This window comes from Ambystoma mexicanum, chromosome 5q (genome assembly GCF_040938575.1).
Source record: "Ambystoma mexicanum isolate Mex_15411 chromosome 5q, UKY_AmexF1_1, whole genome shotgun sequence".
Classification (NCBI taxonomy): domain Eukaryota; kingdom Metazoa; phylum Chordata; class Amphibia; order Caudata; family Ambystomatidae; genus Ambystoma; species Ambystoma mexicanum.
The window spans coordinates 822,517,849-822,540,233 of record NC_090933.1 but is presented as its reverse complement, the minus strand read 5'-3'; the positions used below and the strand labels follow the sequence as shown (position 1 = coordinate 822,540,233).

The following is a 22,385-nucleotide window of genomic DNA, read 5'->3' as shown; positions in this document are numbered from 1 at the left end:
CTTTGTGTTGACATGCGATGCCCGAATCAGGCCATCAAAAGAGAGAGGCACCCTGCACCACGCATAGCCGACATGATACACCTACTAAACGGAGCCAAAGTTTTCTCAAAGCTTGACTTGCAAAAGGGATACCACCAGCTAGTTCTTCATCCTGAAAGCAGAAACATCACGACCTTCGTCACACACGTTGGTCTCTTTCGGTACAAAAGGTTAAGCTTTGGGGTATCTTCGGCAGCAGAGACATTCCAGGCTGAAGTGCATAACATCATAAAGCACATTCCCAACTGCCTCAATTACTCGGACGACATATTGGTGTTCGGGACCGATGTCAACAAGCACGATGAAACCCTGATGAGAGTATGTAAGGCCTTTATGATGCCAACCTCACCCTGAACAGAGACAAGTGCGACTTTCGAAAATCCACACTGAAATTCTTCGGCCATGTCTTCTCTGAATCTGGCATGACACGCTGAACGACACAGCTGCCCCATCCAATGTGTCGGAACTTCAGTCCTTTCTAGGCCTGGCGAGCTACTGTAACCGATACATACGGGACTTTGCGTCAGTCAGTGAACCATTACGGTGATTAACCCATCAAGATGCAAAATTCGAATGGACTAGTGATTGCCAGAGATCATTCGAAGTGATCAGAGCGCTCTGCGAAAGCAGAGAACATGTCGTACTATGACTCCAATAGAAAGACTGAGCTTACTGTGGACGCCAGTCCAGTTGGCCTTGGGGCTATCCTGGCACAACTTGATCCGAAAGACCCATCACAGAAACACATCGAAGCGTACGCCAGTCGCAGTCTATCCACCACGGAACAAGCATACTCGCAAGCAGAAAAGGAAGGGCTTGCGGTGGTATGGGCGTGCGAGCACTTTCACCTGTTCCTGTACGGCAAACCGTTCCAGGTCGTTACGGATCATCAGGCCCTCTTATTTCTGTACGGCAACCCTCAAGCCAAAATGCCCCCGCGCATTGCAAGATGGGGTCTGAGACTGCAAGACTATGCGTTTGAGATCATTCACAGGCCAGGAAAGGGCGAAAACCCAGCTGATTTCCTGTCCAGGAGGCCACGAGAGCAGAGCGCTCCGGAACCGTCCGTAGCCGACAGATACCTAAGGTACTTAATTCATCAGTCCGCGCCAGAAGGAATAAACATGGAGGCGCTCGCCACAGAAACAGAGAAAGATGCAGCATGCAGCATCATTCGTGAGGGTCTGGAGTCAGGGCTGTGGCGAAGGGCAAAGGAAAGGGGGAGGGCTGCAGGTGGCACGGTGCGAGAGGACGTGGAAAGACTACTGCAGGTAAAGGAGGAACTCGCAATATCGGATGAGCACCTGCTCGTCAAGGACTGCAAGCTTGTCATTCCCCAATCCATGAGAACCAAAGTCATAGAACTAGCCCACGAGACGCACCGAGGGATGGTATCAACGAAACGCCTGCTGCGACAAAAGGTGTGGTTCCCTCACATGGACAGCATGATTGAAGCTGCACTGAAGGCGTGCCCCACGTGCTGTGTGATCACACCAAACCGCCATCCCGAGCCACTACTCATGTCGGAACTCCCACAGAGGATATGGGAAGCAGTGGCGGCTGACTTCTTTGGGCCCATGGAAGGGGGGAAATATGTCCTGGCCGTCATGGACGAATACTCACAATACCCCGATGTGAGACTAGTATCGTTAACGGCTGCTCACCATGTCATCCCCGCATTGGATCAAATATTCTCTGCTTATGGAGTGCCGAAGGTAGTGAAGACGAATAATGGAGCTCCATTCTGCGGACATCAATTCGCACAATTCGCTGACTATCTGGGGTTTCATCACAGGAAGGTCACCCCTTTGTGGCCTCAGGCAAATGGAATGATCGAACGATTTATGGCCAACCTAAAGCGAGCCCTACAGATAGCGAGGCTGACCGGCCAACCTTATGAACAAGTCCTAACCAACTGATGAGAGATTACAGAGGGACTCCCCATAGCACCACAGGGATGACCCCAGCGGAATTGATGTTCGGTCGAAACACTCAAACACGCATTCCCCAGGCCAATGACATCTCTCCGCCACCGATGCTGGATCAAGCGGTACGAGAACAAGATGGAGCTGCGAAAGCTTGCATGAAAGAATACGCTGACACCTGTCAGCGGGCGCAGCCTTCACGCCTCGAGGTAGGTGACGTCGTGGCAGTACGCCAACCTTCAACACACAAGCACACCTCAGCGTATCGCGAGGAACCGCTACTAGTCACTCAGAAGAAGGGCTCTATGGTGACGGCTCAAGGGGTCGAGGGATCAATCACAAGGAACTCCTCACATTTCAAAGAACTTCCACTGACTGGAGCTCGGCGCCTGAGTGGTCGAGTTCAAGCCCCCCTCACCTATGAATCGGATGATCCGTATCAGGCTGACCAGTGGGACTCGAGTGAGTCGGAACGTGAAGGAGAGGATGCAGTGGAAGAGAGTGGGCCATCACCAGGACGAAAGCAAGCACGACCACAAAGGGCTCGGAACAGACCCAGGAGATGGATGGAGGAAATGGACCAGAAGCCCACCAGGCCGTCGCCTGTTCCGAGGAACCTGGTAACTGTTTAAAAAGGGGGGAGAATGTCACGTTGACGTCTCCGTGATGTTGGGGGCGGGCGGCGGGAAGAGAAGGGAAGTGACGCCGAGGGGGGCGGGATCGGGGAGTTCGAGGAAGAAGGGAAATAAAGAGGACGTTCATTACAGAGCTCTGTGTCTGCCTTTTATTCCTGCGACATCGCAGGCCTGCTGCGCGCCAAGGGACGCTACACCCCCAACCCCCGCTCCCCACAAACCCTATTGCCAAGCCCCCTCACACGCGCAAATCAAAGCCCCAAACACACCTGCTGTTTAACGGAATGTTCAGTACAGTCAGGGCCAGCCTTAAGGGCAGCAGCGCCCTGGGCGAATTGGCGCCCCACCCTCGCCCTCCCGCGCTCCTTGTTAACAGGGGGCGGGGTGGAAAGAGGGCGGGGCAAGGACAGGCCACTTCTTTTTTTTTTTTTTTTAAACCTCCTCGCTCCGGCAAGGAGGTAATGGTGTGAACAGGGCGCGTTAACACCCCATTGTCATTGAATGAGCCCGCCGCCACGAGCTGGGGAGAATATGGCGCCCTGGGGGGCGTGGTGCCCCGGTGGTCGCCCCCAGCTCGCCCCCCCTAAGGCCGGCTCTGAGTACAGTGCACTGAAGTGCAAGTTTCAACTTCCTCCTACACTTTTATTTTAAAACGTAACCATTCCGGTACGGTTTCTTTGTAAAAATAAAAGTATAGGCACGGGTGGACTGGGAACTAAAAGAGGCCCTGGAAATAATTCTCAAAGTGGTCCCATATTACACTTTTTGAACAAGGCCAACTCTTTTCCCATGAGAAAATTCGAAAATACAACACAAAAGGGCCTAGGATTCAGAGGCCTATAGGCCAGTCCACCCCTGGGTATAGGAGCACGAAAACTTAAACATAAAAAGTCGTGGAGTACCGCTCCCAACCGCTCCTGCCCACTTCCACCACTGCTCATGAATGAGATAGTCGGAAGACATCCAGCGTGATAAAATGTTGTATTTTGCTGGCAAGAATCGAGGCACCCCTGGTGCGCTAAAACGCGTGACGGTCGAAACTAGGACATTAAAGTTAAAAGTGGACAATTAGTTAAAAAAAAATCTTTCTTACATTGTTCATAATTAGGGCGTTAGATTGTAAACTTCCATACACCGTTCTTCTAGAGATTGATCAAGATTGGGACATTAGAAGCCTGCTTCTTTTATTTCTTTTTTAAAATGTTTTTGTTGTGCATATGCTGTTTACTGAACAAAATGAACACCCAATGTGAATGATAATGTGAACACCTAATGTTAATGATAATATACTATCAATACTCTCAGAGATTGTGCTTTGAATTATATGATATGATAGTCTATTTATATAGCGCCTATATACATTGTGTTTCAAAGCGCTTCAAGGCAAGGGAGGGAAAAAGGGAAAATACAATGACATTCTTACAGGCCATAAACAATAAGGAAGTGAAATTAACTTTTGTACTCGTCCTGACGACTTTTCAGATAGTGCAAGAGCTAAGACATTCATAAGGAAGGGAGGGGGAGAGTGGGAAGGAAATGGAATCAGACAGGCGACTACTATACTAGGTAGGCCTGACGACATTTCAGGTAGAGCCGGGGAAAACCAAAAGGTGAGGGAGAGGGGTGCAGAAAGGGAGGGGAGGAACAAAACAAGTGACTATCGTACTAGGCCTGATGACATTTCAGATAGTGCTGGGGGCCGGGCGGACAAGACAGGGTAGATTGGAGGAGACAGACGAGGTTGCTATCGTACTAGGTCCAGAGGCAATTCTGATAGATCAAGTGCATATAAGAAAGTAAGGGGGGGAGGGGAGGGGATAGGAAAAGGGAGACAGGGAGAGGAGAAGAGAACAGAGAGTAAGCAGTCAAAAAGAGTGGAGAAGAGGGGAGAGCAAATACAATTGCAGAAGTCAGTAGTAACACATAATGTTGCAAGCCAGGATACAAGATGAAGAGGGAACAGCAAGATTCAGGGCCACCATGAGTACAGGATGCAATGGAAGTCCAGCATGAGAGTTGAGAAAGAGTGACGCACCGTGAATGAATGAAGTCCATAAAAGTCAAATCCAGCATTGGCCACAAGACAGTGATGGTGAAACCAGAACGTATCAGGACAGACCCCAGCAGAAGTAGGCTGGAGGAGGGGAGGGGGAGCAGGGGAGAAGAATATACAAATAGACACTGTTGTGATAGACTTGTGTTCTGATTTCAATTTGATTGATCAAATCTGTTTGTTTTGCATTCCTGCGTTTCCCTGTGGTGCTGCAGTTTTTCTTGAAATGTGTATGGAACATGTTAAATAAGTAATAGGAATATTGCAGCAGAGTTGCCGTATACAGTGGTTCAACCGTACATGTTTTTGTTAATGAGTGTCACCGTTTGCATATGCTATCAGCATGTGTCATTGAAGTCATGTGAATGACCTACGAATATCACATATCAAACTGTGATACCACCGTCGCTTTGGCTGGTTGGTGTTGCGTCTGAGTTTTGTACTCTACACACGGAATCATCTTCTCCTTATTCATGTACTTCAGTAGTGTAAGTATTTTAGGACAATCATGTACAAAGGTATGGGAATGAAAGCCTAAATGAATGTCGTAAAAATGCACGTTACGTACATTAGGTTACTTGGCTTAAAGGAAAGACATCAAGCATGCAATGTATACCATTTTTTTTTTTGCTGTGTTTGCGAGATGTTCGCCATGTTTAGTGTTGGGAACTGTGCAACCCCACGGTTATTCTTTTTAACATAGTGATGGGAAGTCACATTAAAGGGCGCCAGGCTGCAAAACACAGCACAGAAGGTAACGATAAGCTCACGCCGGAATCTTCTTATCTGAGCAGAGAGCAGCATCGTGGAATTGCCCGGAAGTTAAACCTGCTTAACCCACTAATTGGCTTTCTAAGAAGGAGAGAGACAGAGATACGTACGGTCGCGGCACTAGCAGATTGCGGCATCAGAAAAGTAGCAGCATTGTTGCGGAAGATGTTTAGTAAACTAAAAGCGCATTTTTCCAGAATAACGCCGAAGACTGACGAGGGAGATAATGGAAGTGTGGAGAACCCTGATAGTGAGCAGGAGAATCCAGAAAAAAAGGTACTGCGTATTTGTGAAATGAGAGGAAGGGGGGCAGCCAGTTGGTTATTCAAGTGATACGAATATTTCTCAATGCTCTCTTTAAACCTTTCTAAAAAGCATTAACATCGCCTTCAGTCAAATGCACTTACAGTCTCCCCAAAGGTCAATGAGCAATACATCTTTGTTCAATGGTCGAGCATCTTCAAAATACTAAGACCTTGCAATCTTTTAATCTATTTGTCAATTATGTTCTCAGTTCGATGACTATTGACAACAACAGTATTCTTTGTTTACTCACGAGGAAACATGACTCTTTCCTGTGATTTGTTAGACAATGTAATGTCATAAAATATGTCATTTTGGATGTGGTTTATAACTGCTGAACCCATATGCATGCATTAGTATTGGCCAAATCCCAAACCCTCTCCCGTAATGATAGGCTCACAACTTGTGTCAAGTGTTGGCAATAAAAGGCTGTAGGATTTTACTGTACAGATATGAGTTATGGCAAATACACAATATCACATATCATGATGGTATCATACTTTTGGGCACCGGGTCCTGAGGTTACACCCTCTGACCCGTGCCGCCTTCTTGTGTCCCACGACTTGTTGTGGGCACCATACAGTGCCTTGTACTTCTTTTTGTTCTTCTCCCCTTTTTGTAGGGTGGGCGGGTTCTGTGGTAAAGAAGCAAGAAGATTTGGAAGACACTGAGTAGATAGTGAACCTCCTGTTGGCTTGGGTCCCCGTTCAGGGCCACAAACAGATTGTGTTTACTCTGAGCATGCTGCTCAGCTTTATAGGACCCAGGGAGGCACTGGGTCTTTGTTGTGTATGTGGTGGGGGCTGCTGTTGTCGCAACTCCCGGCCAGATAGCCGAATGTCTGGCCCCCTGGTGGGGGCAGATCTTTTGAACCTGGGCCCTGCCCGACGGTTGTTTTCCTTATGGTGCTTAGCACCTTGCTGTTTGGAGGAAGGGTGAGATGACTGTTCGCACCTTACCCCTCCGTGGCTTTGTGCTGCCGAGACTGCGTGTCTCCGTAGCTGGGGGGAGGAGAGGAGCAGGCACGAAGAATGTTGGGGCTGCCCCTCTCTCAGCTGCCGATGGTAACAGCAGTTACCCTGCCTCGCTTGTGGGATGCCCATGCAGCATTGCCCATAACTGCTGAACCCATATGCTTGCATTAGTATTGGCCGAACCCCAAACCCTCTCCCGTAATGATAGGCTCACAACTTGTGTCAAGTGTTGGCAATAAAAGGCCGTAGGTTTTTATTGTACAGATATGAGTTATGGCAAATGCACAATATCACATATCATGATGGTATCATACTTTTGGGCACCGGGTCCTGAGGTTACCCCCTCTGACCCGTGCCACCACACACGCGCAGGTTGACGGCTGACCGTGTTCCCCCAAGAGTATGCCCTAGAGACAGCCCCTGTGAGCAAGTGTTGCATTGATTTCCCGAAAGAAATGCTCCATGCCCTGGTTAGACAAATGGGTGCCGCCGTGGAGGAAGAGGTCTGGGTTGCCTAGTGTAATGGCTGGGTGTTTTATGAAACCCAGTCCTCTTGTCATACAGAATCTCTCTATCCCCCTGTTCAATTTTCTTCTGGATATGTCTATAGATTTGTAGCAGTTGGCCCCTAGCCATTTCTTTCTTGGTAAAATGGCTGAGAAGTATATTTCAGTACCCCTCCAGTTGTGCGAAATGCCTGCTAGGCAGGAGCAGATTTCCTCGCATAGGATGCATCTAGCCGTGTTGACTAGGTCGTTGCCCCCTAGGAGAATGATCAGGAATTCTGGGGGGTCTCTGTATGCCACCAATTCTGATAGTGCTTCGTGGACCTCGGCCCACCGTAGGCCTCTGTATCTGTAAAAGAAAAGAAAATTTGAGGGAGGATGGCTATATCAGTTGTGGTCTGATATATCTTTTATAACAGTCTGACTTCCATCCCCCTATGTTTTTTAGTTGTTGCGGTGCTAAGCCTCCCTGCCATGCTGCAGTGGCGGCACCTATCCTGAAGGAATGGGTGCCGAACTGATTGGGATCCCACCCCGCTTTGCTGATTGCTTTTATCAGCACTCCTTTAACTTGGTAGCGGCTTAGAGCCGATGCATCCTTGTGGATTAAAAAACTCCCCCCCACTTTGGGTCGTTGTGCGTAATAGAGGTTGGTGATGCAAACCGGACAGTTTGTTGCTTCATCAATGCAACAAATATTGATGGTTTTTTTTGCACCCGTTTTCGACTGTTGCATTTCTATGTTAACACTCTCCTGTCTCACCCTGACTTCCATGACACCCAGGCCGTTTGTGGCCTTGGTGCTGGAAGCGATGAGTTCACCTACCCGGAAAGCCCTAATGTAGGCTAGGAAAAAGGCTGTTTTAAATAACATTACCTGGTATGGGTGCCAACATATGGCTTCCAACTGGCTTGCTATCTGCACCAGTTTGCTAAAATCAAGGGGTCGGCGGGTGTCCACTTGGGCACCCTCTATTCTGCCCCATCCCTTCATTGCATAAGAGATGAGGGCGTTCTGGGTGGGGTCTGAATCGCCCCGTATTTTTGTAAAATATGAAATTGCCACCAGGTGTCTTTTGGCCCAATCCCTTTTGAAACCTTGTTCCCGAGCCCATTTTAAAAATACTTCTATAACTTATCTTAATCGTTATTAATTCTACGTGGTTTACACCTGTGGCCTTAAATACTGTTTGCAAACACTTACTGTACTGTGTTGCCGTAGTTCTTGCCACTGCCCTCTCTGCCATCTCAGTTAGGAAGCCTGTGAGGTTGTTGGCACCCGTTGGTGATGTGCCTGATTCTTGTTGGGCATCCGGCCTGGGCTCTCTGGCGCTGGCGTTGATGCCAATGTGTTGTTGTCATCCGTTTTAGGGGTGCCAGCTCTGTATTGGTCATCCCGGCCTGCACTCTCTGGTGCTGGCGTTGATGCTAATGTGTTGTTGGCACCCGTTTTGGAGGTGCCTGGTTTTCGTTGGGCATCCCGGCCTGTGCTCTCTGGCGTTGGCGGTGATGCCGTTATTCTTGTTGTCCCATTATTGCCCAGCATTCTGCTGGTATTGGCGTCATCTGTTCTGGAGCGTGCGGCGCTAGCTCTCGGAATCTTGTCCACTGGAAGCGAGATAAAGCATCAGCAATGTTATTATCTGCCCCTGAAATGTGCTTTGCTTTGATTACAATGTTTTCATGTAGTGTGACTGTTGTAATAGCTCGTAATACTTTCAGTACTAAAGGGCATTTCGTAGACCTTCTGTTTATGAAGCCCACTACAGCCATGTTATCGCACCAGATTAAAAGTTCCGTATTCGCTAGTCGCCTGCTCCAGATGTGTAATGTTAGCCAGATGGGAAATATTTCTAGTAGGGTGATGTTTCTTGTCCACCCTGCTGCTTGCCATGAATTGGGCCAGTGTCCTGCCACCTATTCAGAGTCTAGTATGGCTCCAAACCCCTTGCTCCCGGCTGCGTCGGTGTATAGGACCCTGTTTGACCAGGTATTTAAAGGCGTTCACCAAAGTAAAGACCCGTTGAAATCTCTGAGGAATTTTCCCCATGTTTCCAGGTCTTGTTTCACCTCTCTACCTAGCCGGATATGCAAGTGTGGTTTGGTGAGTGATTTGATTTTGAACTCTAGGCTTCTGGAAAATATCCTCCCTTGCGGTATTATTCTGTATGCGAAATTGAGGCTGCCTGCTAAGGATTGTATTTCCTTTACTGTCCCCTTTTCTTTCATTATCAGGTTTTGTATTTTAAAAAGGAGTTCTGCTATTTTTATTTTGGGGATTCTGCAGAGGCCCTTTGCTGTGTCTATTTCGATGCCCAGGAAAATTATGTTTGTGTCTTGTTTTGTGTTTTTTTCCTTCACTAGGGGAATTCCCCACTGTGCGGCCATGTGCTCAAGTTTTGCTAAATCCCTGCCGCATTCCCCAGAGTTTGGTGGCCCTATGACCATGAAGTCATCTAGGTAATGCACTATTTTTGTCCCTGGTGTCTGCTTTATGAAAGCCCATTGGAAAAAGGAACTGAATTGCTCAAATAGTGCACAGGATACTGCGCACCCCATGGAGAGGCATCTATCTACATAAAATGTGTTGTTAAAAGTGAAACCTAGCCACTGCTGTGAATCTGGGTGTACTGGCAAAAGTCTGAACGCAGATTCGATGTCCAGTTTGGCCATCAAGGCGTTTCTGCTGCACTCTTGTATGAGCCTTACTGCCTCTTGGAAATGTGTGTAAGATACGGCGGATTCTGTGTGTGGGATGCCGTCATTTAAAGACTGTCCTTTAGGGTAGGAGAGATGATGGATTAGCCTAATTTTCCCAGGTTCTTTTTTGGGGACCAGACCTAGTGGAGATATTAAATAATTCTTTAAAGGCATGCCGTCCCAGGGACCTGCTACCCTGCCTAGTTGCAGTTCTTTCTTGATTTTGGTTTCTACTATCTGGGGGTTGTCCCTGGCTGACTTCAGGTTCATCGGGATGGTGTGTGACCCAGAGCCCTTAAATGGGATGGAAAAACCTTTGGTGAAACCCTGCCATAATATCCTGCTGATTTCCTTGTCTGGGTAGTTGTTTAGGCCGTCCCTAAAGTTGCCCGTGTTGATGGGTGTTCGTCCTGGTTCTAAAATTGGGGTTTGGCATCTATCATTCTTTCTTGGCTGGTAGTCTGGTGCAGTTGCTTGCTGCATGGTCGCCGTTGCAGTTTGTGCAGGCGTGTTTGTACCAGCATTCTTTGCCCCATGTACACTGGTTTTTCCCAAAATTTCTGCATGGGATGTTGGATTTGGCACCCTGCTGTTTGTTCTGTCTGTGGGCATTATTCTTAGCCACCCAAGGCTGGTTCCTCCGAAAGGGCTGCTCCCCTTTTTTGGATTTATCATTGTCATGGGATTTGCTTCCTTGCGAATTTTTGCTATTTTTGGAAGAAGAATGCATGGTATCTTCTTCCTGGGGAGGTTCGGCGTTGAGGGTGTATACATCGTTCTGGACTTCATCCCACTCAATGGCCGGCCTTTCTGACATGCTCCTCCTAAATCTGATGTCATATGCTAGCCTTGTCTTCCCCTTCTGGGTTACTTTTACTTCCCTTATTTTATCAACGTATGCCCAGATCTTCCTACCATCCATGGGAATTTTTCTTCATATATTGTTGCTAAAATGGCAAAGGCTTGTAACCAGTTGTCCCAGTTTTGTACGACCTGGGCGTTTCTAGCAATCGCTTTTTCTTCTATCTTTTTGGGGTCTCTGAAAGCATCTTTCCCTTTGCGTTGGGCTTCTATTAAGGAAAAGATTTCTATAAATTCCTTGGCCCGTATGGCTTCTTTGATTGTGGTATCAATGTTCCATGCCAGGCAACTTTTGTATCTATATAATATCTCTGTTTGGAAAGATTTCATTTTTTGGTCTAACTGTGCATTACAGATTGTTACAATGTCAGTTGTATTGCTGCCGGGTGTCCGTGTCACGCCCGTATTGTCTGCGCTGGGGGCTGCCCATGCTTTTAGAGCACCTGCTGCGTCTGTTGCTGGAGTTGTGGAGGCTCTTGTATTTATAGCTGTCGGTGCTACTGGCAACTGCTGTACTTGTTGTGGTGGGATTGCTGTAGGTAGGGCTACGGGTGGGTTGACAACCATTATTGTAGGTTCTACAGTGACAGTAGAGTTTGAAGCCCCAGGTTCCCTTGTGGGCAGTGTCTGTTTCCCCCTTACTTCTACCATTAGTTGCTGTAATTCCGCTACATTCTCGAATAGTTTTGACAATTTTTTGTTACCTTTTTTGGCGCCTTCAGATACTTTCCTCCTTTTTAATGGTGCAGAAACCTCATCTTGGCTGGGTGGGTTGGTAATTCCTTCCCTGGGTAGGCCGTACATCTTTTCTCTAACCCATGCCCATCCGTAGTGCTCTGCCGCCTCAATGGCTGCTAACAATTGTGGTGATTTTGGCTTTTGCGCCGGTGTTGAGGGTGCCCGTGCTTTCCGTTTAGGCCCCAAGATTTGTTATGCCTTTTATAAGAAATGGAAAAAGTTTTATCAAGGAGTTAAAACTGTTGCTATCGGCGAGCTCTTTGAGCCTGTTCTATTTGTTGCCCGTGCTGGGTAACTGCTGGCTGGTACCTTCTTGAAAGGGTTCAAAGAAAATTGTCTCCTAGCGTCCACTTTGTGCGGTGTTCATTTTAATAAATGGGCAGCCCCCAGACTTGTTTCAATGGTATTTAAATAATTGGAGGGCGCCCGTGCAAAATTGCATAAAATATTTTTAATCTGTAGTATTTGGGCCCGCCGAGCTTGAAATTGCGTTCGCAAGCGCTGTGTAGATGTCAAGAAAAAACGAGCTCCCGGCTCACCGTGCTAACAGGCTGGCTGTGGCTCTGCCCGTGTTTAAAACTGGCTTGTGTTATCTTGCCCCGCCTGCCTTATCAAGCGGGGGCTCCGGTCCACTGTAACAAATTGTATCTCTTCCCGGACACAAGTGTCTATTTTTCCTCCCTCGTAGCCCTAGCGCGGTGGCTCACCTGTAAATTGTTGAATCGTCCTCCGTCTGCGCTGGACTGCTCGGGTGCCTCTCTCTCCTTCGTTCGTACTAGCATAGGAGGATTCTGCAGCACGCGTCTTTGTTTGTTTTGTTGTAGACACGTTCGCCGCTGGCTTTTCCTCTATGCCGAAATGTTGAAATTGACGCCGGCCGCGGTGGCTGTTCGGTTGCCTCTTCTTCTTTCGTTAAGGCTGCACTGCCAATTGCTTTGAACAGTACAATGTTCAGGAAAGAAAAAAGATGCTGCGATGTACAGCGAACTTTGAGATTTGCTAAAGAAGCAAGAAGATTTGGAAGACACTGAGTAAACAGTGAACCTCCTGTTTGCTTGGGTCCCCGTTCAGGGTCCACAAACAGATTGTGTTTATTCTGAGCATGCTGCTCTTCTTTATAGGACCCAGGGAGGCACTGGGTCTTTGTTGTGTATGTGGTGGGGGCTGCTGTTGTCGCAACTCCCGGCCGGATAGCCGAATGTCTGGCCCCCTGGTGGGGGCAGATCTTTTGAACCTGGGCCCTGCCTGAAGGTTGTTTTCCTTATGGTGCTTAGCACCTTGCTGTTTGGAGGAAGGGTGAGATGACTGTTCGCACCATACCCTTTTGTGGCTTTGTGCTGCCGAGACTGCATGTCTCCGTAGCTGGGGGGAGGAGAGGAGCAGGCACGAAGAAAGTTGGGGCTGCCCCTCTCTCAGCTGCCGATGGTAACAGCAGTTACCCTGTCTCGCTTGTGGGATGCGCATGCAGCATTGCCCAAAAAGCTCCCAAATGCATTTGAATCGGCCTCAATGTTGTAAGCATTCAAATGCAAATAAACAAATGTTCATCTTTGTAGTTTCTGTCCCTTGTCCTCCAAATGCACAGTCTTGTTTCCACTTCTTGTCTACTGCACCACCCAAACTGTGCCATACCATTCCTTCAACTCTGGATACAGCATCGTCCCTAGATATATGCTCTTACCTTTTTAAAAGCCGTCTCCTCGCCTCTTCATTTCCTCCCCAAATATAACTCCCTCTACACATTATGCACGTGCACTGTGCATCACCTTTACTTGCTGCTGTTGAATCCTCACAAGGCTGTTTTCTGTCCCTTGATTGGGACTGAGATGGTTGTTACCGCTATTTCAAAGACCTCCATAGGAGAGCAGATGCGGAGGGAGGGTTTGTGGGGGGGCGGGGCAGTTGGCAGGGATTTAATGTGCTCGGCCTCTCAGCAGCTTTCGATATTGTCAGATATTACATTCTGCTGCACCGGTTACGTGTCATGGGAGTTAAGGGCAGGTCTCTGGATAACATCTTTGCTTGTTGTTCGATCACAACAACTCTTAGTAGAGCCTTTTATCTTGTTGCAGGTCTATAGATATTGGGCTGTGCCACAGAATTCTTCCCAGCCCCCACTTTAGTTGAACATTTGAGTCTCTCTGCTACTAAGACATATACAATCCTTTGGAGAAATTGCATTCAACTAAGCTGATGATACACACACTTTATGTAAAATCACCAAAGATTACCAGGTTCCATTTCCCTAATTCTCACAATTCTTGCTATCATTGAACAAATGGATGAGCCCAAATGTGGTAAAACGAAACCCCTCCAAAACTGTAATCTCAGTATTGTGATACCTTATTGACACCTGCCCTTCTGAGATCTGTCGTTCTGGCAAGGAAAGCACCCACAACCTTCAAATGAGATAAACATCTTGGGGTTACACTTGATGAGAAACTCGCAATGGCTCCACAGTTTACAGAAGTTGTCAAAAAAGGGTCTGTTTTCATCCTAAACTGGTGAGGAGTACTTTCCTAACACACATAGTGAGTTTCCCATCCTATACTAACTAGATTACAGCAAGATTACAGCAACAGCAAATTACTAGTGGTCCCAAGCAGCCTGAAGACCCAATCAAAATAAGCCCAGACTCTGCCTGCATGTGTCCTCCTGTGCCTTAAAATGTCTGACAACATATAAGATGCACCGCCCTTGTAGTAATGGCTGCCACTATTTGATGAGGTCTGCTTTATGTCCCTCAGTAAGTTCCATTACTTCCTTCCTGGCAGTTCTCTGTCCGCATGGAACAATGACCAACTTCAGATACTTAGGCCTGAGAGATGTTGAACTGGGGCTAGAATGTCCCCTCTATTATCACACTTCTCTTTTCCAACCTTGATCAATTGAAGCATCCCTCCCAGTATGTTTCCATATCTACCTTCTCTCATCTCTCTGACATAGCCCATTTTGTGTTGTGCACTCTGTAGCTCCTTCGATGTGTATTTACAAATAGGACATGATTGGGATAAACGCCTGTGGGGTCTAGTGGTTTAGCTACAACAAAATAGGCTGACCCTCCTTTGGAATACGTAACGTAGTGTACTCAATGGGTGCGCCAAGCTGGTATATCAATAATGACAATTAGAGTTGATCGTTTTTTATTTTGTGTTATGTTGGTTTAAATCATACTCAAATTCTTCCATCTTGGTGTGACATGTGTTTCGGCCTGCCAAGACCTATTTCAAAAACTGGGCTGGTAAAAGTAATAACAAGTCAAATTAACATTCCATTATTCTGTGAAGCTAGTCTCTAGATTGATGTTATAGTTTTCAGAATTTTATTAACGTTTCTAATCAATTTCTTGGTGATTCTCACAATACTTAGTCACAAACTTGACATTGTGTGTATCCAAACTAGTCTGTTTGTTTTTCTGTTCCAAAGTTACAGTTCTAGGTATTGCTCATGCCTTGTAGGTTGCTTTATGAATGATGGTAGGTGGATTGCCTCTTCCCCGAAATCTGTCAGTAGGTTACATTCCTCCTCAAACAAATCTGTTTCTGTACTTCTCTGTCTGACTCTGATGAACTCGCCAGTCAGAATATTATTGATTGCTGATCTCTGATGACAGCTAGTTGCTAGAAGAGGAGAGTTGACTTCTGTGGGTTTCTTATATGTTCTTGTAACTAATTTTTGAGCAGATACATAGCTGCTTAAGTCTAGAAAATCTACATTATTTTTACTGGAGTTGCCTGTAAACGCGATACCAAAATCATTCAGACTAAGTCTCTGAATACATGATTCTAATTCATTCGGTGATCCCTTCCAGATTAATAAAATGTTGGCTATGTATCTAGACCATAAGAACACTTTCTGCATGTAGGCTGGGTCAGTGTAGATAATAGTGTCCTCAAATAGGCCCATAAAGAAGTTCGCCAGTGCTGGTGCATATTTTGTGTCCATGGCTACTACTTGGGTTTGCTGATAGTAAGTGTAATTAAATATAAACGTATTGTGATCCAATTAACCTTGCAACATTTCTTTAAGCATTTCTGCATGTTGATAATAGGATGCTGAACGATCTCTGAAGGTATATTCCAATGTTTTGATTGCCAAGGAGTGTCTGATAGATCCATACAGTTCTCGGACATCCAGTGTAAGAGATAGAGTTGTTCCCATACTATTACTTCGATCTTATTAAGAACACTCATGGTATCTTTTAAATGAGATGGTAATTTATGTAGCAAAGGTTGTAAGATGTTGTCCAAATAGTCTGAGAGTGCTTCTGTTGCCCATCATATTCCACTCATAATGGGTCTTGCCTTCCGGGATAGTTTGATACTGTTTATTTATTTCGGGCAAAAAGTACATAGTTGGTAAAATGGATACTTTGATGATCAGGAATGCTCTCTCCTCGTCCATTGTGAGCCCTCTTAGCACCGAGAGGTAGCACGGCACATGCATTTCAAACATCGGCGTATAACAGGCAACTCCACTAACCATAAGATGTACTTTCTAGACTTGACCAACTATGTATCTGGTCATAAATTACTTACAAGAACATATAGGAAACCCACAGAAGTCAACTCTATCTACTCTTCTAGCAACTAACTGTCATAAGAGATCAGTGATCCATGCTATTCCAACTGGCGTGTTCATCAGAGCCAGATGGAACTGTTCAGAAACAGAACTATTTGTGGAGGAATGTAACCTACTGACAGATAGATTTTGAGAAAGAGGCTATCCGCCTACCATCATTCATAAAGCAACCAACAAGGCACAAGCAATACCTAGAACTCTAACTTTAGAACAGAAAAACAAGCAGACCAGCTTGGATACACACAATGTCAAATTTATAACGAATTATTGTGAGAATCACCATGAAATGAAAACGTTACTTAATAAAAATGGACGCGAATTATAACATCAGTTTAGAGACTAGCTTCATAGAACAATTGAATGTTAATTTGACCTGTTATTACTTTAACAAGCCCGGTTTTTTAAAAAGGCCTTAGCAGCCCAAAACACATGTCAAACACAGATGGGCACAATAATTTGACTTTGATTTAAACCAACATAACAGAAAATAAAAAACTATTAATTCTAATTTGCATTATTGATATACCAGATTGGTGCACCAATTGAGTACATTACGTTACAGATTAAGTCTTTAAGGTGTGTCTATACCTTAGGTACTCAAATCAACTGCGACAAGCGTGCATATGAACGCCCCCACTGTTTGGGAGGTGGAATATTAGCAGGTGGCTCAGAGCGATAGTCCTATTACCCAGCAGCTCAGCACCGTATTAAACCCATTTTGTTTCTGGACAGTCACTCTGCTCACACTCCTTTTGCCAATCACTATGGGCGAATATCTGCTCACCAGGGAGGAAGATACCATAAACTGCTTTGCACCAAGAGGTAGCACAGCACACGCATTTCAAACATCGAGGTATAACCGAGAAGACTTGAGATAAAAATGTATCAAGTTAGAAAGAACCTCTAAGAAGGAGACCAACAAATATTGGGAGATAGTGTCCCTCAAGAATTAAATGGAGAATTACAAAATCCCCAGGGGACAAAGAATTTTGATGTTCCCAGATTTTTCAAATGAACAAGACACAGATTTAGCTAATAAATGGGAGGACAATTTAAATAAAAGCTCAAAGATGATGCTTGAACTTTTATTAAACATGCAAGCAGGAGATTGCAGAAATGAAAGCACTAGAGACATCCAAGGAAAAGAAATATAAAAAAATGTATGACCTATTGAAGGAATACCAAGATGAGGTGAACTACGCAATCAGTTTGAGATGATCCAGATTACTGCAAAGATTGTGTTTGCAAATTCCAAGACAAATTCAATTGTCAATCCTGCTCAATATCAATAATTCATCACGAGGTGGCTCTGACATTGAATCAGACCCTGATGGAGCAGGCAACACCAATTTGGATAACCTACCTACTAATTCCTTATCAGGTAAAGGCCTTATGGAACATTAAAAAAAAAGTAACAGGAACACCATCACTAAGCAGGTCCGTTTTCAACTACCAACAACCACAAGCCCTCCTATTCAAGCACCAGGACAAGAGGAAGGAGGGGGGTTGGTCAGCGCAACAGACTGAGATGCTCTAAACAATCCCAAAAGGCTAATTACAAGAGCAAGCATGAAGGTTGTCAACAACAGGAACAGATGAATAATCTTGTTATCAATTTATCATCAAGAGAGAAATTAACAGATAAAATATCTGTACCCAATAAAGCCCTAAGTTTTGCACCATCTTCCTATTATGACCCAATTGATCTTCAAATATATATTTTTCAATTTACTCGGAAATTAAAAGAGAAAACATTTTTTGGAACACAAGGTAAAGACCTGGGAATCAAGCACTTTGCCAACACCAAGCCATTTTACGATCTGTGACATTTAAAATGCATTTCTAAATCGTAGTGCCATTCTCTCCTACACTAAACAAATTTCATATCTCTACTTGTTTTCTTCCAAAGACATTGACAGATGGTCATTTCCATACGAAACCAATACACATATTGCAGAATTAAAGTAGAGATATTTCTAAGTCTACCCTCTTTGTCACAGACTGGAAATCTCAATGGTTCATCAAATTTGTCCACAGAAAATAGATCCACTATTTCATCTGACACTAATATATCTGTCTCAGGTACAATTAAGCCCACAGTAAAAGGCATAGTTGATGCTCACAATGACAAGTCAAAGTTCTTGTCCCTACTACCAGACATTATTACTGAAGTTCTTCTGTGTCTAAATGCCTCCGAAAAATACTCTTGGCAAAAGAATGGTTAAAATGTTTCAGCTGGAACACTTGTGGCCCCGTGTAATTTAGATATGATGATACAAGGGAGAAGATCTTTGGAGATTTTGACTTTGTTTTACTCCATGAAACCTGGATGTGAAATTAGATATATTTGGATGGCTTTACCATAATTTCCCAAATGGCAATTTGTCCCAATGGCGGCCATCCCTCTGGTGGTCTCACGACAGCAATCTGCAATTCCATTGGCTGTGATGTGCTGTGCCTCAGTAATGAGATTCGTAGAATTGTGGTTCTCAGATGCTTGCTTCCATGGGGCCCAGTAACTCGAGGCCTTCTCATATTCAACATTTATTGGAATCCGGCATCCTGTGATCTTTCCTCTTTCCACAAGTCTCTGTCAGCTATCTTGACTGATGTGAAAATCTGCTTTCCAACAGACCTACTATTCATTGAAGGTGATCTAAAGGCATGTTGTACTACTTCTGTTAGGCGTGCTTCCATCATGGAAAAATGCGGGACCATCTGTTCAAGGAAAGGAATGTAACTATTATTAATGGCAACATTTCATAAGATTGACCGCCCTCACTTGGACATGGTCAAATAACAAAGGTTCTTCCATAATAGACTATAAGATTGTCTGTAATGACTTGTATCAATATTGTCAATGATTACATGTAATGTGAATGTCACATAGTGACCACTCTTCTTTGCAATCTGCTTTTTCAAGTGTTTCTCATAAACCTATTCAGTTATATGATTCTAAATTATCTGTCAATGTCCAAGGGAATCGTGTTGTTTCTTTTGCAAAATGTGAACAATTGTTGAACAACAAATTAGACTATACTGTGAATCATGGTCAGGAATGTGATTTGGAGAGGTTGTGCTCCCCAGAAGAGTTTGTGCACTTCATATGGCATTTAAACCCTCCTAGATCTAACCCAGAAAGCAATGTAAAAATTCATACACACACATTAGATGAACTGACTCATGAAAAAAAAGTCTTCAAAAAAAATGCATGCCCGAAAATTACCACATCTTCATCACAAGACTTTTCTTGACCAAAAGTCTAAACTAACCGATAGTTATAAACACTGGTTGCGTGGGCATAGAATGTTGCAAAACATTCAAGACGGGCAAAATATGCTACACTCCCTTTTACCCTCAAATGTCAAGAACTTTTGGGCTTTGATAAATACTAAAAATGAATCCCAAAGCTCATGTCAAACATCCATTATCTCCTCAGCCACATGGGAAACATATTTTACTGATCATAATCATGTAGTTATATGTCCCGATCCCATCAAACAATAATGATAGTGAAGAAGATCAAGTATTTTGGATTTAATAGTCATACAAACCACTAAGTATTAGATCTTACCCGAGCACTTGAGAGCAAGGTCCTGCAATTCACCTGTCAAATGAAAAAAACTTTTTCCTCATTTTTCAGATTCTCCCTCATGCCTCTCATTAGATTTTACAAAGGTAAGATTCTCCCCTCCATTTTGTAATGCATGGAATGTAATCCATGTGCCAACACAATTAACTGGGATCGATTAGAGGGTCTCATTTGGAAGAGCACTTTATCTTTAATGATGTCTTTATCAATTGCAAAACTGAGGTATGAATTGGTTCTTTATTCTCTACAGTCATACCATCACTGGAAGGTTCTTGCATTGTACCTACTTATCCTAATTCTAAATGACCAGTTTCTGTATGTGGATATCCAAGCTGAAGCTTTCACATTTCAAAATACTCATTTGACAATGTTATATAATGATGGCAAAAGCATTCTCAATAACTGTGATTGCACCAAAGACACTTTAAAAGATAATCCAGATTAAGTGAAGCGCGCGCAGTAATGCGTGCAGTTTGGATCCACAAAAGAGCCCTCCTTTGCACCCTGAAGCATACCAAAAGGTACACACCATGCGAGAAACCCAGCAACTATGTTCTCTCATATATCAGACGCTTTCCAAACCCAACTTGGCCAGCCAAATTGTTAAGCTTTTGTCTCAATCTAATTAAGACCAATCAAATGCAATGCATATGGCAGAAATTAGATCCCTCTGCTGCTGAATGTTCTCTCTGTTCAGAGGGATTTTTACAGGATTGTCATCATTTGCTAATATCTTGTTCTGCTACATCCACCTTGAGAGTTAAATATTTCACAACTGTTGTCCATGATCCCTCAAAACAAGCAGACCACTGCGGATACACACAATGTCAAATTTATAACTAAGTATTGTGAGAATCACCATGAAATTAAGAAGGTACTTAATAAACATTGAAGCAAACTATAACATCAATTTAGAGACTAGCTTCATAGAAATATGTTATGTTAAATTGACCAGTTATTACTTTAACTAGCCCAGTTATTGAAAAAGGCCCTTGCAGGCCAATACACATGTCATACAAAGATGGGCGCAATAATTTCACTATGATTGAAACCAACACAACACAAAAGAAATAACTATTAAATCTAATTGGCATTGTTGATATACCAGCTTGGTGCACCCATTGAGTACACTACGTTATGGATTAACTTTTCTAAGGTGTGGGTATACTTTAGGTACTCAAATCAACTGCGACCAGCGTGCATTTGGATGCCCCCACCGTTTGGGAGGTGGATTATTAACAGGTGGTGCAGAGCGACAGTCCAATTACTCAGCGGCTCAGCACCATATTGAACCCTCCTTAGGATTGGTCTACCACAACAGAATCATATGGTTAAAATAATAAAAATACAGTGTTAGGTTTTTCACTATTGGGGGAATGCTGGTCTCTCCCTGATTCTCTGAACAAACCCTTGCCTCAACTATATATCCACATCTTGGCACAAAAAGCACAGTTACAAGGATACAGTGCCCAGCAACTTATCTGCCACAAGTCCTCTTTACAAAGCTTTAACACTGAGCTCACTATTCAGAATACACACCAGGAAGATAGTACCTGGCTTCTTCCTGATCAAAATCAACAACCCAGTGACTGTTCTCCTGGACAAACAAACATAGTTTGACGTGGCTTGCTCAAAAGGAAGAAACACATCTTAAAAAATAACCTTGATACCAATTTTAAGGCAATGTGCCCACAAGTAAGTGAAATAAGGGATGTGGGCTCCCAGATACTGTAACTGAAATGTTCCATTATTGGCAGCACAATTAAATGCAGACCTTTAAATGCATGTACAGTTCCTTGTACCATTGCAGATTGAAGATTTGCCATATGAGGTATTGAAGGGCCACACAGATACATCAGCCTTTTCCTGACGCTCGGACAGAAAGCAAACAGTTTGGCTATCGTCAATGGTATTTTGTACAGAGACATTGGAGTGGTTGGTTACATATAACATTGGATCTTGGTTATCATAGACACTTGAAGACACAAGAGCACGGATTTAAACTATGACCAATGGCACCTTATTAAAAGGAGCCATGTTGGCAGAAATAATTCGATTGAAGAAATTGGCTGAGGGTATAACATTCTTAATTTTCTGTAGTACAGGGGTGTGGCCAAGATGCAACAAAGCAATAGACTGAATACAGAGCTCAGTGGATTGGATACCCTTCTCTTTTTCTTCTACTGCACCCAAGAGCCACGAATATGTACCACCATCATCTTCAACCAGCACTGAGTCCTCTGGTTGGCTATCACCTTCCTTGGTACTTTATGTCTCCGAGTGCGTGTGCGGGGTGCCTATCCATCACAACCTGGTAAACACACTTCTTTCCTTGGGTACCACATAGTTAATTTCTGAAGCTGGAACGCCAGCAGAAGGCATTTTCATTTTGCATTCAGAACTTGCCTGTGCATGGGAGTGTTAGGGAGAATTTTCTCTTTAGGCTGAATTTCCTAACCTAGTGAGTCCCCCAGCAGCTTTGCTGGATTTCTGGAGTTTGTTTTTTTCTCCTGCCAAGAGTGAGACTCTTTTTCTCCCACTCTTGGACATGATTTATGGTGTTCCTTTGACTGTTAATGTGTCTTATGGGCTATGGGGTCCTTTACTCCATGGGGTCTCATGTGTTTTTACTATGTGTGTTACACAGCACCCTCCGTGCCGTAACACAGGGGTGTCATAGTGACACCCCACCATAGACTCCATACCC

General features: G+C 44.5%; 1 protein-coding gene across 2 annotated transcripts in view; it reads left to right on the top strand.

Annotated features, from left to right (window-relative positions):
- The first annotated feature begins 5,526 nt into the window (after nt 1-5,526).
- Nucleotides 5,527-22,385, top strand: part of CNGB3 (cyclic nucleotide gated channel subunit beta 3) — a 1,205,394-nt gene continuing 1,188,535 nt past the window's right edge. For both annotated transcript variants that reach the window (XM_069621307.1, XM_069621308.1), the window contains exon 1: nt 5,527-5,699. In XM_069621307.1, the coding sequence (XP_069477408.1) occupies nt 5,589-5,699 (111 nt within the window). In that variant the 5' untranslated portion in view covers nt 5,527-5,588. The remainder of the gene's footprint in view (nt 5,700-22,385) is intronic.